The following is a 15,066-nucleotide window of genomic DNA, read 5'->3' on the forward strand; positions in this document are numbered from 1 at the left end:
GATGTGATTGGCCCAATGAAACGTAGTGCAATATGCATTACGTTTTCCCTATTTGCTTGAACAAATAGTTTCTCAAATTTAATCACTAGGCATTTGTAAGTGAAATTAATTAAATCCTGGCCAATTCGTTTTCAACAAATCGAAAATATAATGCGTCGTGCATTACGATGCCGTTATTTTCGCCCATATTTCATGTCATTTTCTGGATTATGTGTTATGTTCACTTCATGATGTAAAATTTATTGGCAACCGGTGTGGGTCTGGAAAATGTAAATTTTGCTGATGTACTTAGAAGGTTTTTACATTTCTACATCAGCTGGCGGGGATGCTCTAAGACATTCGATTCTGCTGACAGCTCCAGTTTCGAATTGATTTGACAATACTATTCATGGTATCTGGAGGCTGCAGGAAACCGTGAAAACTGGTTTCGCCTGGGCAAAACTGACAAAACGTAATATAATTTTGAATGAAGAGTTGGACAAGCCTTAATTTAAAATGAGTATAAAATATTTTCGAAATGTAAATAGCCCAGCCTTACATTTTGTAAACGGAAAATTCACAGCTGTCAATACTTTGACTATAAAAACCTACCTAAACTTTGTCCAAATGCTTTCATTTTTTTGTTCACAACCAAGTTTTCACAGTCAACGAATATATAATCAGATTCATGAACTTCGTGTTGGTTCACGTGAAATTCGAACATTGAAGTTTCGTCAGTTTCGTCAACCTTCAACCCAAAAAAAGCCAACCTAAACCTCCTTGAATTTCACATCGCTTTGGCTCGTATAACAGAGCACAACGTTGAGATTACGCTCATAGATTGTTGAATGAAAATAGAGTCAACATTGGCCACGAAAGTGCATCAATCGTGTCAGTTTACATTTTGCTAACTGCCAAAAGTATTCTATTTTCGTTTGAAAGTCAACCTGTCGAATTGTATACGGTTACGTTTCTGGCAACCAACCAGTAGACCTGTGAAATATTAGCCCATTTATGTACAGTACAATTTGGTTGTGTCCGAAGCCTTGCTGTCCGCCAAAGCTATCCATATCCCTAGCATTCCCACTGGGTAGTACAGATGGGAAGAAATAATTGACTATTGAAAATCAGAAATTAATTCACGACACAATAGGTACTATTATAGTTAGTATATACTACGTAGTACGGAGTATTTCACTGTCAATCATAATTTTAAACAAATGTAATTTTACGCAAACTGTACGGTATCTATTATACTTCGTACTCCTTATCTTTGGTTTCATCGTCGTTACCGCTACTTCCGCCATCGCTTTCTTCTCCCATCATGACACTCATTCAACTACCGCGAGAAGATCTATCGCCATTCATATACAGTTGGACCAGAATTGACACTTTGTCGGGGCTCAGTCGGTTTCGCCGGTTGGTGAGAATGAAGTCGTAAATACTCCACACCCTTCATAGTGTATCTTGGGCATCGTGACGCCAAGTGTGAGGTGGCTGATTTACATGTCAGTGCGGCAATGCAAGATCAAAGAGTCACTGTACGAGCTGATACTGGTACTCACAACCATTCCGTTGTGGGATTTATACTTTCACTGACTGTGGTTCATGATAACTGAACACTGGCGATACAAAATTGCCCCGGGAATAGGGATTAGATGGGTGTCTACTGTAAGCTGATGTAACACACAGTTCATGGGCGGGGTATAACCATTATTAACCAACCGCAAACGAAACGTTCGTGCAAAAATCAAATTGAGAAAATCCAAATACACTCACTGCCTTTTTGGTCCTCATTCTATCTACGCAACTTCCTTGACATCGCCGCGGCAGTGGTAGTACTGGGCGAGGATGTCTTGCCAGTGCTCGATGCGGACGGGATTGGTCCAACTTTTGATGTCCTGCAACAGGGCAAACGACTTGGACGATCCTGTGATGTGCCATTCGGCTTTGAACTCTGGCGTAAAGTCCGCGACGGACCCCGGCATGCAATTCTCCTGCAGCAACAAGTTCATCTTTTGTAACTCCAAGTACGCTTCGTCCGTGGTCAGTCCCTGGTTTTCGGCTTGGGCGAGGACGGCGTCTTCGAACGCCAGCACGTTTTTGGCTTCGGCTAGCACGATTGGCTCGACGACGTGGTCAATGGCCACGTTAGCATGACTCACTCCTCGAACGCGCTCGATGCCACGGGTGGAGCTTCTACTGCGTCTACTGCTTCTACTGCTTCCGCATGTGGTGTACAAGTCCCCCAGCAATCCCACAATATCAAACGAGTAGCCCAATTGACGGGCGTCCGTGAGTTTGTAGTACTGCGTGGGCAAGTCCTTGAAGAATGACCCAATGAGCAGGTCGTTGGCCACTTCAATCGCTTGGCCTGAAACGACCAGTCGCATGCGAAGGGAGGACATCGGCCCGATGGTTTCGCCGTTCCTGGTGGAGCAGCCCTGGAACGACCGGAGGTCGTTTTGCTGCTCCAAGTCGTTCAAGTTGAGCGGCTCGACTTTGCAGTGGTAGTAGATGGTATGCAGCAAGTCGATCGTGTTGTGGTGCAAGAAAAAAATGGGGTCCATGGGGGAGATCCCGGCGTTGGCCATCGGACCGCCCAGCGTGTTGTGGAGGATGTTGTGGGGGGAGTTTTCAATGTTGTTCGACACGGTTAGGATGTCGGAGCCCCCCAGCACGCTTTGGCGAATGTTGGCAATCCCCATGTCTGAAATCATGGCAGTGTTAGCCCAGTTGCCGCGAGGTGTGCATTTCGGACAAGAAGCAGAGCCAGCGGTAGTGCACATGTGGTTCACAGGACGTTGGTTGACGCAGCGGTTGCTCGGAAACGTTTGGCCAAAGAAGGACGCGCTGGAAGGTGAGCCTTGCGTGGAGCCCCCCAATCCAGTCGCGACGGGGGCGCAGGTTTCAATCGAGGTGCATCGCTGTGCTTGGGTAGTGTTTTGCATGGTCGCGTAGTTTTGGACGTAGTCCCAGTACGGAAGGGTGAGGCACTTGTATTGGTCCCCGAGACTGCGCAGCATGTTTTCAAACCCGAGGATGTACTTACGATGCCAAAACAGAAACACGCATGTGCCATGCGCCTCGCGGTTGCCCATTTGCTCTTGGTGAATGAGGACAAACTTTTGGTACAGGCCACGATCCACGGCGATCTCTATCGCGGACTTGAACGTATCTTGTTCGGCAGCGGTGAGTGCATCCCAGGACTTTCGAATGCGGGGACAGGAAGGATCAGAGGTGGGTGCTGTGGTAGGAACAGACGTTGGCGTGGCTGTAGACGCAGGCGTAGTGGCTGGTGTAGGGGATGCAGAAGTCGTTGGGGCTGGTTTCGATTGCAGCACTCCCGACTTCCCTCCTATCAACGGGGTGTGATCTCCTTCGTCCGACTTTAGGAAGCACACGCCGTCGAACCAGTTGTACGCTTTACACCCCGGGGTGACTTCGCAGTCACTGCAACACTGTCCTGAATCCGTTTGGTCGGTGGTAGTAATGTCGTTGCCAGTCAAGTCGACATCATCTAGTACAGTGCATGTTTGGGCGAGGGTTTGGACTGCCGCCAAAGCCGAAAGTGCTACAACGATGCAGGTGCGTGAGGAAAGGACCATGGCTCGTTGGCGATGGTAAAATGAAAATGGGAATTTGGATGACCGAGTCCTTGGTGGGTGTGCTCACACTGTCTGTCATCATGTGTTGCCGTTCTTTCCTGTTTTGGTTATCTTAGAGCCTGTTCGTGAACTTGGGGATTTGGACGACCAAGTCCTTGTGTTGTCGTTCTTACCTGTTTTGGTTATCTTACTGTACTTAGAGCCTGTTCCAAGTAGAATTCGAAAACCGCGAATAATGGGATGGCATTGCCATTTTACGGCCATGATTGATTGGACATAAATCGTGTCCAGAAAATGCAAAGTGATTGGCCAACATAGTATTGCACCAAGGGCTTTCACTGCCTCCCTTGACCAAGGTCCAAGCCGAGGTCCGTTGTTGCGCTTAATAGCCAACGGGGTCGACCGTGAGATCTCTAGTCACTACTTCTTCAGCATCGCCAGTCTCCCACACGTATGAGCTGGTGACTGCGCTCTCGCACCGCGGTTATCTGTGTTCATGTCGGCCCTCACTGTCAATATTCAACCTCATAGATAGATGTGCTGAAAACGTAGGATCAATAATTGGCTGGTGGTGCAATAATTTCAGCGAGTAGTTTGGCGCGGCGATAGGTTGTCGAAAATGGTATGAAATGGGGCCATGCACCGCATTTTGAAAAGTGGATTTTGGAATGAGTTGGGCACATTTTGATTGGCTGTTACTCATTTCGAAATTTACTTGGAACAGGCTCTTATGGTTAGGTACAGAACACGACATAGAATTGGCAACTACAAGATTTTGTAATGGAGAGATGTCTACCGAAGGGAGCAAATGTTCTTGTTGAAGTATTTGGTTGATATGAGCGTAAAAGCCCTTCCGTAAGGACGAGATACAGTATAAATATCAGAGCATCCCCACTGGTAAGACTGTAACCGTAAAGTACCGTTTTACAGTTCCTTTTTGATTTTGATTTTCGTGAACCCGACGTAGTGTACTGGGAGATGCAGGAACAGGCCGTAAATTTGACATTGCGATCCACTGCCGTTAACATGTAAACGGACATTGCCGTGATGATCACAGAATTGCTGACTTCTTTCGTCGCTTTCCCAAATCGCTCGTTTGACAAACTGATGATTCTGCGATACTTGGAGGGTTAAACCGGGTATTTGCCTCACCACATGTCGATAGGATTCCTGAGTCATACATTTGCCTTTATACAGTATTTAAAGAATTTTACTATCCGTTCGCTACCCGTTCTATATCAGAAATAACGTTTCATCCCCGCATGTGCACATGTGCGAGATAAATTCGAGAGCAAAATGCGGAACTTTGGTGGGTGCATACATAGGCTAGGAATGACGACGAGGGATGGGACGCATACCAACTTGTAGACTATTACACGGCGCATGTGCGCATCACAACCAGCACCGTGGCAGCTAACTATAGATAGCGGCATCTCATGCGCATGTGCACGCATGTGCGCGAAAAACTACAAATTCGTCCTCCACCGTCGTCGTTTTCGTCCTCTGTACTCCACGTAGGTAAGGATGCTTGCATGCACTACCTTCCTATACATGTTGCAGCTCACCTCCATGCGTCGCTCTCGAGAATTCGACCACCTGCGCTTGGACTTTCCGCACAGCGCACATGTGCGAGCGCAGCATGTATACATGTCAATTCTAAAAAGATCATGCATGCATTTCCACACGTAACGTTCAGGACCATATAAAACAAAAGTTCTTTATAAAAAGTTGATATAATACAACAAACATTGAGACTCAGGTACAGAATACCGAAATACAAGGTGTCGGAGATCTGGCAAACCGGTATACATCACCGCTGTACTTGCATCCCAACATCCTCGAGTTCTCACGTATGAAGTAAACATTTTGAAGTAACGTTAGCATGTTGCATGAAGTACAGACTTTGTCGACATGCGAGATAATCGCGATTTTTCGTTCGTTTCCTGCATCTCCCTGTACGTAAGTTTAGTATTTGACAATACATTTTGAAGTAACGTTAGCATGTTGCATGAAGTACAGACTTTGTCGACATGCGAGATAATCGCGATTTTTCGTTCGTTTCCTGCATCTCCCTGACGTAAGTTTAGTATTTGACATACTGTACCGTAGTTCGTAAATAAAAAAAAATTATACTCCGGAGTAAGTGTCAAGTGGGATTCTCTATAACTTTATGCGCTTGTAACAACGGTAGCAAAGAATTAAGAAAGAGAGTTATTATCACACCAAGAAGAAGGAATAATACAGTACCTGCAATTGAGATCGATTTTTTGTTGCCTCTCAAAAATGAAATCATTTTTGAGAGGCAAGAAAATCGATCTCAACCATTTGCTTTACTCCATCTATCTCAACCATTTACTTTACTCCATCTATCTCAACCATTTACTTTACTCCATCCATTTCACAACCATCAAATAGCCGCCCAATTCCATTCAATACAACGTTGATGTGGGCATCGATAAACGATAGCATGAATATTCCGACAAGATACGACAACGATTCTATTGGATACTCCGAAGTAGGAAGGGTACAGGGAAAGCGAAAGGGCTCACATATACACCTAGAATGATGATCTACTGCGTCCGTCGGGTAAGTCTTTCGTAGGTATGGTGAGGGTAACATGAACTAAGGTGCAATGCCACTTGCTCACGTGTAAACATAACTACTACAACGAGCAGCGGCCTCCTTATGACGGATATCGCATTCCTATATTTAGCAAACCTGATTAGGAGTAAGTAACTGCCGAAATGTCGGAATATGACGAACTAACTATTTGGTGGACTATCGCCGCATTTAAATTTGTATATGAGACCAGGATATTTCAGATTCCATTCCGACAAGGTTTGTCGGAATGTGTCGGAACCGACAGAATTCAGCTAACCCTACCTCTAAATGACTTTGATTGGTCAAAATGGTTGGTGGTCTGCCTTAACAATCCGGAACTTCTCCTTGGAGTCGGCATCGGAGTACTGTTCCAACAGCGGATAGAATTTTGACTTGCAAAATGTCTCTAATAAAAGCGACCTTTAGCAAACCCGGAATTTTACCATATTCCTGAAATTGTTTTCGATTGTGAACTGGAAATTTGGTTCGTAAAGTTTAAATTCTACCTTTAGCAACCTCGGAGTTTAAAATTTCTGTGCGACATGCATTACAAGAATTAATACTATTAATTTCGTTGCTGACTCTACAAAGTGGCATTGAAGTGTCTCCGCTCGATGTTGTACTTTTACGTGTATATGCTTCCAAGCCAGGATACCCATTCAAAGTAGAATGCAGTAGCACCATGACAAACTACCTAGAGCATCTCCACCCATCAGTCTTAACATGTAAAGGTCAACTTTTTTCGGATAACCCTTACATAGGACCAGGTTTGGTCTTATGCTCCAACGCGTTGATTTTATCCGGGCCTAACAAATACTAAGTCTAAAAATAAGATTAGCCCCGAAAGTCCTACTACAGTAGTATCATACAGTAGTCCAAAAATAAGATTAGCCCCGAAAGTCCTATCATAGGACTTTTTCGCCATTTTTTTATGTAAATATCACCCTACAGAAAATAAGATTAGCCCCGAAAGTCCTATCATAGGACTTTTTCGCCATTTTTTATGTAAATATCACCCTACAGACTTGTGCTATCTGGAAGAGTAATATAATATACATAGGACGTTGGAATGGTCCGCCTATCGAATTTGAGAAAACACATGTCCTCGAATAATATTTGAATTTGAGAATATTACAACGTGAGGGTCGGCGCACGTGCACCTCAGATTTTATTTCACATGCAGTCGACGCTTCGCATCCCGAAACGTAACTACAACATCACCATCAAACAGGAGTTTCTTAGACTCATAGAGTCGACGGTCGACTATAAAGTGGCCGAGTTGATGAACATCGCCGAACCATCCGAACGTGGGTCGATCAAAAGGCCGACATTCTCGCGTAAAATGAAACAAAAGCACAATAAGGTCAAACCAGGTAGGCCAATAGAGGAGTTTCCTGATCCTGCTCGTCGGATATATTAATACAATGCGATTACAAGAGCGTTCTCTCTCACAACTTCCCACCTGATCATCTGGATCAAGCGACACCCAGTCCACTGGATGCACACCTTCCTTGCCCGCAAGAATCCAAGGACTGGGTATGTATATTGGACTGCTTCGTCTGCTGCAGCACGTTTCCACCGTAACGGATTCTCGCGGCAACGTCCAGGCAAGAACAAGGCTCGGCAAGAAGCTCTGTTGGAAGTGCGAGACGACTATGCGACTGAGTTCCAATCGAAGATACCGTGGCTTCAGTCCGACTGCATCTACAATGTTGATGAACCTGGGTTCTACTCGACATGCCGCCGAGGTACATTTGGTCCGTACGTGGAGGGGACGCAAAGATTTCGACAGGAGAGAAGCTCTCACTTCGCATGATGGTGGTGCTGACTGTGCGCTCCAACGGCGACAAGCTCCCTATCTTCTTTGTCATTCGTGGCACTCCTGGCGTCCGCATCGACAGGGCGGAACTCCAAACGTGCCCAAGTGGTCACTTCTACGCTGTTCAGGCCAAGGCGTGGATGGACAATATAGTGTGGAAGACGTACCTTCGACGCCTCTTGTAAACATCTCTGACCGAGCCATCGGTGGTCCTGCTGGACAACTTTGAGTCCCACGTGAACAAGGATTCCTACCGTATCGTTGAAGACGAGCTTATTTCTTGACCCTATACCCCCAAATGCTACGTCCAATTGTCAGCCTTTGGATGTAGATATAATGGCACCATTCAAGCGGTACCTTTGTGACGAATGGCTTACCAAATAGATGATCACGGACGTTATCACGACATTGCACGAATGTTTGGTCGTTCACGAGGGCGCCTATCCGACATTTTCAACCACATGGTGCATGATCTGTACGACCGTTGGAAACAGGTTTTGTTTCTCAATTTGAGATTGCTGCGTGCCAATATGGACAAGTATTGTGTGGCCGTCCATAACAAAGGATCACCGCTCAGTTGTGTGTTTGGCTTCATTGGCGGAACGAAGGTCCAAACGTGTCGTATTGCAGCGGTTGGAGACGGGTTAAATCTGCGAAAACAGTTGTACACTGGGCACAAACGAATCCATTGCCTCAACTACCAAGCCGTTGCTGCCCCAGATGGCATTTGTATTCACTTTTGGGGACCAACTGAGGGTCGACGCCACGACTCAGCGATGCTCGCGCACAGTGGCCTCTTACAAGCGATTTCAAGCCATCCGGCAATATTTGCCTCAAAATACATCTTCGGTGACCTAGCATATGGAGTAACCAGGCACATTATCAGCGGCTACAAGGGAAACATCATTTCAATCGAAAAACAAAACTTCGACAAAGCCATGAGTAGCGTGCGACAGTCAGTCGAATGGAATTTCAAGATCATGAAAACACTGGGCGTCATCACGTTCAAGTATCTTGCAAACGTTCGACAAGCACCGGTGGCGAAAATCGTTTGTGTTGCCATGGTGCTGACGAATTGTCACTGCCGCCATTTCCGGGGTAATCAAATCAGTATGTGTTTTGAAGTAGCCCCACCAACGCTCGAAGAGTATCTTGACACAGTGCAGGTTGAAACAATCTAACAGTAATAAATTGAATTATATCGACAGTTGCATTAACAATAACAAGTGCATTAATAGTAATATTTACTACTAGAGCAATATAGCTTGTGAGCCAAGCTAACACAATGACAATTACTCTACAACTTCTTCACTAGTGCATCAAGCACGGTAGTCATAGCGCTCTGCATCACTTGCATTTGATGCATCTGGACCTCGCGGCCTTTTGGCGTTCCTAAACTTCACGTTGGCGGTCCATTTTGCGCTCCTCAAAATCACGTTGGCGTTCTTCAACTTCACCTTCGCGATCTTTCTTGCGTTCCTCCAACTCACGTTCAAACATGAACTTGCGTAGATCAAGCTCACTTCGGTTGCCTTCGTTCATGAGTGTAAGGATTTTCAGCAATTACCACCCGACGCATTCGACTCCCCGTCACCTTCTTCGGCTTTTCGTTAACCTTGAGATTCCATGGCTTCGTCACGAACAAGAGCATCGGCTCCTTCGGACCGTGCTGCTGTGCTGTCTTCGGTGCTTGCACGACGCATTTCTTCGTTCTTGGCCTCATCCACTTGGGTTGCGATGTCGTCCAGCATGATGGCCTTCTCCGTGACGTCTTCGGAAACGCATGATGCCCGCATTGAAGCTCTGTTGTCTTCACGATGATCACGCAACAATATGGCAAATCGGGCTTGTGCCTTCTTGCCATCGAACTGGGGACGGTCAAAGCCACCCACGGTAGCCAGATTCCGTGCAACGGAGTCCCAGACATCCATAATTTTTCCACGACGGGCGAGGAATGGCATCTCCACCCTGATTTGGGTCAGAAATAAGATGTCTTGGCGCTCGGTGAACTGCCGACGTTTCTGAGGAGTTGACATTGCACACACGAAAGGTAAGGACTGGGTTCTGCTCAGACACCCCTCGGAGAGGAACCACAATCAACTTTGAAGAGTTTCCTTACTGATTTTCCAAGGGTTTCGAAAAACAAGTGGTGGGAAGCATAAGAGGAAACGATCGGAATTTTTAGAAACATCTCTATACTCGGTGTTCACATTTACAGTTAATATAAAACTATATCAATAATGTTTTAGAAAATGGCTTGACGTGACCGCGGCTCGAACCCCTGCCCCCTTCCTTAATCTACTTGGACGCCGTCGCACTAAACCATTGCGCTATCGCGTCAAGTGCTATCATCGATGTATGCTTCATGTATAGCTCGTGTCAGCGAACTTTCGATACTGTCTCAATTGGTTCATGTGAAAACGGATTTTCATTTCCACCATTTTTCAAGTTTGGACTAACGCATTTTTTATAGCCTCTAATTAAATTACTCAAACGTGCTTCGTATTGGCTGGAAAATCAATGGAACTTCGGTAGCCAATTAAATCGCGAGAGACAGCAGAGCCTTGAAGGAAGCTGTAGGCGGACCATTCCAATGTCCTCTGTAATAAAAGTGATTTGAAGTAATACAAAAAAGAATATTCAACATAGTCAAAACTAGTATATAGTCAAAACTAGTATATAGTCAAAACTAGTATATAACTATTTGAAAAATGCCTATTCAATTTACTTTGACTACTAAAAAAGACAACTCAAGATGACACGCGGAGAAACTTGCAACCCACAGGAAGTCGTCCAGCTCACGAAGTCATGGCTCGCCATCTCAGGTGACCCTGCGACAGGGGCTGCGCAGAATGTCGCTGACCTCCTCAACAAGCCAGTGTAGTGTAGAGCACTTGCCGGGACGGGATTGGGCGTCGTCGACTTGAACGACCGGGTTGGCTGGGCTGTCGATTGTGGACATGGCAGGAATCGAGTGAAGGAATGGTCATCATCGTTTTATTATCCGGATGTGTATCCGCATCGACACGATGTATCTACCTCAGCAAAGTTTGGGAGATAGAGGTGCCTGGATCTCCGAAATGTGTTGAGATTCACACAATTCGGAGAACGTGATTTTAGAGGTTTATAGATTTAGGGTGCGTATGGTAACATTTCAAAAAATTTATTCCATTTTCTCGGAAAATGGGATTAACCCAAAATGCCATTTTCAAAATGGAGGTAAAAGATCCATTCCAGCAAGACATGTTTCAATTTTGATCAGATTTGTTGAATTGGGCCCCAAAATGGCGTTTTGGGCCTGAATATTGCGCAATATTTCCGGTTACCAGACGCACCCTTATTGAGTATTTTGTGCTATCTCAACTCAAAAGTGGACTACCAAAAACTCTCTATTGAACACGCCCTAATCTCTGTTGACATCAACGTGTAACAATAAAAACAAATTGATTGCTTGCACTTGATAAGATCGTTGGTTTTGAATATCAGTACCGGTATCTATAGTAATAACTGTAAACTATTCATTGTCCGGCACAGCTAATTGTAAGATTTTCATTGAGCCAACCATACTACTGTAGTATCTCTAATGCTGGTAGGATTTACGCTAGTACTACGTAGTAAGTAGTACTGTGGGTGTTGGAGTACTTGCGGTGGTTTGAATTTATCTTCTGTCTGAAGGTTGTGCCCCTTTTTTGCAACGGTTAACGGGATTTTCTTAGTGCAACACTACAGTAAACGGGGATCAAGTCGCGACGCGAAATCGATTTGCAACAGTTGCGAATTCACATTGGAGGCCACTATAACGTTAGCCAGGAGTTCGTCGCACCTTGAACGTTGTTCTCTGCATCTGGGTGGGGGCGCGAGACCTTCCGAGGTAGGCTTGCTTCTGCTTTTCGTGAGGTGTACGGCGCATTACCGGGGGTTAGCGATAGCAACCCACTGGCAATGCGCCAAACCTCGGAAAATGAAGTTTGCACTTTGACTTAACTGTTGTAGGTTCCAGGACGCCAGGGTTGCGATGTTTCAAGGCTCTTCACGTTCTTGGGTACACATTTTTCGGGGTTTCGGGATTTCGTTTATATCGAGGTACTCTTGATATTTCATGCGCGAAGGGCCATTCCTAATTCCTGCCAGGACACTAGCGCAGCGGCGAGTTCCTTTGTATTGAGATATGATCATTCATTTATTGTGCTTTCGAGTGAAATTTCGTGTTGTGGCGTGGTTTCTCGTTGGAATTTAAATCGATTTGATTGGCTACCTCAGGTGAGCTCAAAATTATTAGCCAATAAAAACCCTCTTAGTGAAATTCAACCAATCAGATCGATTGTGGATCTGTTAGGGGTCGGCGCAATTCGATTGCTCCCCCTCCCCAAATTTGTATCAAATCGACAATAAATAAACGACACTTAACCCATTAAATATTCAAGCGCCAGGGAATTAACAGTAACAGTAACCATAACTTATACACCTCGAAGTACACTTTGGTCAATTTCTAAAATATATATATTTTTCGCAAACTTTTAATTGTGCCAGGAACAATCCAACACAAACATGTTTATCATGCGTTGGATAGAAAACTATTCTTGGCCACGATCTGCGCGGCAAGGGGGTGCAGCTCCTCGTAGCGCGTAGTTTTCTGGGTCCACTTCTGCGGGACAGCTCCTTCCGCCGCCGCGGCCGCCGTGACGGCGCCAATGAAGATGGACCTACCGGCGTTGTCTCCGCCGGCGACAATGTTGGACTGCACCGACGGTTCGACCGCTCCATCGTTCGCCAACAGCACAAATAAGATGCCATGCAACGCACCAGGTAACGGGCACGACTTGCCGTACGTGTTGATGGCTTTCGTGACGTCCTTGGACACGGCCACATCCGCGAGTACACTTGTTACGATCTGGCGAATCGACGCTTCAACGAGGGGGTTCGTGGCAGCGGCCTCGATGGCGCTTCGCACAGATGTGCCGTGCAGCACCACCTGCTCCAAGATCACAGCACCCGCGACGGCCGTATCGACGGCGATGGCCGCATGCTGATGGACCTTGACGGCGTCGCGGACGATGGACAGCAAGTCGGGGTGCCCGGCAAACCGAGCGACGAGAATCGGCACCTTGTTCAGTCCTTGTGTGTCCGGGTGGTCGCTGGCGGCGTCCGGGAACGTTTTGCCTGCCTCGACGTTCGCGATGAAATCGCGCATGACTCCATTCAGGCGACCCGTGTACGCTTTCATGGCGTTGTACGAGGTGGTGGTATACTCGGAGGGGGAGAACTCGTCGTGAGACGCCAAGTACTGCAATAGCGACACGATCTCGTCGCCGTACGGAGAGAGCGAGCCAAGGGGGTTGTCGTAGTACTTGGACGCGGGCGGCGAGAAGAATGTTGGGTCCTTTCCGGCCACAAGCGCGGCAAGCTCGTTGGCGTCGTAGATCCAATGAAGTGGCATGGACGCAGCGTCCGCGACAAAGCCAGTCGCGGCGGCAGAGATGGCTCGGCGGGTGGCAGCACCAGACATAATTCGAAAATGACCATGTTCACAGTCAGATGAAAGATCCATTTGGGCTTCACCAGAATATTCGACCCGATGTTTTGGGGTAAAACAACCAGGTTAAACCTTGGTAAACTCAATTTACGTACGGATAAAGTGTACGGATAACTGGCCCATACAAACGTCAAGACGTATGGTGTGGTGGCCAAAGTACGTCCGAGCCCATACATTTCTGTTGTAGCAAACTAAAATAGCTCTCTCATTTTTTCGTCCATTGTGAATTGGAACCACATGATCGATTCGCCTTGTGGAGATCTATCGTTTTTGTGGTTATAATTTGCCAGGAAAAAATAATACTGCACATGGTATAACGCTGTAAAAAGTGCTCAAAATATCGTCGTTTCTACGCTTCTTGCACCATATCCGTATACTACCTCCAGACGGAAATAGAAGTACCTTTTCAAAATCAGCCAAGGACGGAAATAGAAGTACCTTAGCAGAGCCCCATGAAATATTATAAATATATAGGCTGAGCCATATAAAGGTCAATATAATATAATAAAAACAAATGTTTTTTTTATTTAATAATGCTTCTCGATACAAAGACTCAAATGAAATAAATATTTCCTTCCAAAACATACATTCTTTATTCATCCTGGTCATCGATGTCAAGAGTTTCCAATGCTGTGAAGATGTCGCTCATTTCCAAGTCGCGCGCTGTTTGCAGAGACAGCTCAAGCATGACGGTGCTTAGGTCGACCTGGCCGAGCAGTGTGCAACCATCGTCGTAGACGTCTTTGCCGCACGACACAGACTCGGGTAGGCGGCCACATTTCTTCAAAGCAGCCTTCTTCATGTGCGAAATCTTGTAGGAGTTCCCGCCGGCGCAGCCGATGACCTCACGCAAGCATGATTGCAGCGTCAAAAAGTTGCGCTCCAACGACCATGGGTCTACGTCCTTCCACGCGTTGTTCGTCGCATTCACGATGTCTTCGTAGGTGTTCGAGTGGTGCGTCTGCTGAAGTGCTTGGATTGCGCGAAAGAACCCGAGGTCCAAGACGTTCATGTCCGGCGAGTTCGGTGGTTGGTACTTCAACTTCATCGCCCATCCATCGGACGTGCAGGCCTTGATAATGTCGGCGTCACTAGGTGGGACGTGCAGGCGGGCATTGTCCTGTTGGATGAAGACGGTCTTCGAACAGTCGGCCGGCCAGAGAGCTTTGATGGCAGGTATGACGTTGTCGATGAGCATCTTCTTGTACACAGGGCGTGTCACGTTGACAGGTCGCAGCTCCATTGTCCCCGCGGGACGGTTTCGTGACGAGCGGGCTGCCCGAACATGCTGGGTAAAGTGCCACGTGCCGATCTTACCATCGAACCATTCGGACTTGGCGTTGTCCCATAGAGGTCGTGCAACTGCCGACAAGAACATCACCTTGGTGATGAATCGCTTGCTTTGAGTCGACCGATGTGGAGGCTCCTCTCCGGGCAGCAGGTAGAACCGGGAACGGATTGGCGTGGCGTGGAACCACTTTTCGTCCACGTGTACGTAGTCGTACATGTCGTGGAACGCGTACGTG

At 46.5% G+C, this 15,066-nt stretch overlaps 6 protein-coding genes across 6 annotated transcripts; 2 read left to right on the top strand and 4 right to left on the bottom strand.

Moving 5' to 3' along the window:
- Positions 1-1,781: 1,781 nt before the first annotated feature.
- H257_12995 (hypothetical protein) lies at positions 1,782-3,587 on the bottom strand (the record flags this gene model as incomplete). The annotated part of the gene is made up of 1 exon (XM_009840409.1): positions 1,782-3,587. The coding sequence occupies one exon, from the start codon at positions 3,585-3,587 to the stop codon at positions 1,782-1,784; it is 1,806 nt and encodes a 601-aa protein (XP_009838711.1).
- A 3,778-nt stretch (positions 3,588-7,365) lies between these two features.
- On the top strand, positions 7,366-8,192 carry H257_12996 (hypothetical protein; the record flags this gene model as incomplete). Its single annotated transcript, XM_009840410.1, has 3 exons — positions 7,366-7,495; positions 7,757-7,936; positions 7,960-8,192. 3 exons carry the CDS (start codon positions 7,366-7,368, stop codon positions 8,190-8,192), a joined length of 543 nt encoding a protein of 180 aa, XP_009838712.1.
- A 345-nt stretch (positions 8,193-8,537) lies between these two features.
- On the top strand, positions 8,538-9,519 carry H257_12997 (hypothetical protein; the record flags this gene model as incomplete). Its single annotated transcript, XM_009840411.1, has 2 exons — positions 8,538-9,056; positions 9,346-9,519. 2 exons carry the CDS (start codon positions 8,538-8,540, stop codon positions 9,517-9,519), a joined length of 693 nt encoding a protein of 230 aa, XP_009838713.1.
- A 98-nt stretch (positions 9,520-9,617) lies between these two features.
- Positions 9,618-10,043, bottom strand: H257_12998 (hypothetical protein; the record flags this gene model as incomplete). Its single annotated transcript, XM_009840412.1, has 1 exon — positions 9,618-10,043. The coding sequence occupies one exon, from the start codon at positions 10,041-10,043 to the stop codon at positions 9,618-9,620; it is 426 nt and encodes a 141-aa protein (XP_009838714.1).
- A 2,409-nt stretch (positions 10,044-12,452) lies between these two features.
- Positions 12,453-13,560, bottom strand: H257_12999 (hypothetical protein). Its single transcript, XM_009840413.1, has one exon. The coding sequence runs from the start codon at positions 13,553-13,555 to the stop codon at positions 12,563-12,565; it is 993 nt and encodes a 330-aa protein (XP_009838715.1). The 5' UTR covers positions 13,556-13,560; the 3' UTR covers positions 12,453-12,562.
- Positions 13,561-14,132: 572 nt separating this feature from the next.
- Positions 14,133-15,047, bottom strand: H257_13000 (hypothetical protein; the record flags this gene model as incomplete). The annotated part of the gene is made up of 1 exon (XM_009840414.1): positions 14,133-15,047. The coding sequence occupies one exon, from the start codon at positions 15,045-15,047 to the stop codon at positions 14,133-14,135; it is 915 nt and encodes a 304-aa protein (XP_009838716.1).
- Between the last annotated feature and the right edge of the window lie 19 nt (positions 15,048-15,066).

This window comes from Aphanomyces astaci, assembly GCF_000520075.1.
Source record: "Aphanomyces astaci strain APO3 unplaced genomic scaffold supercont1.44, whole genome shotgun sequence".
Lineage (NCBI taxonomy): Eukaryota > Oomycota > Saprolegniomycetes > Saprolegniales > Verrucalvaceae > Aphanomyces > Aphanomyces astaci.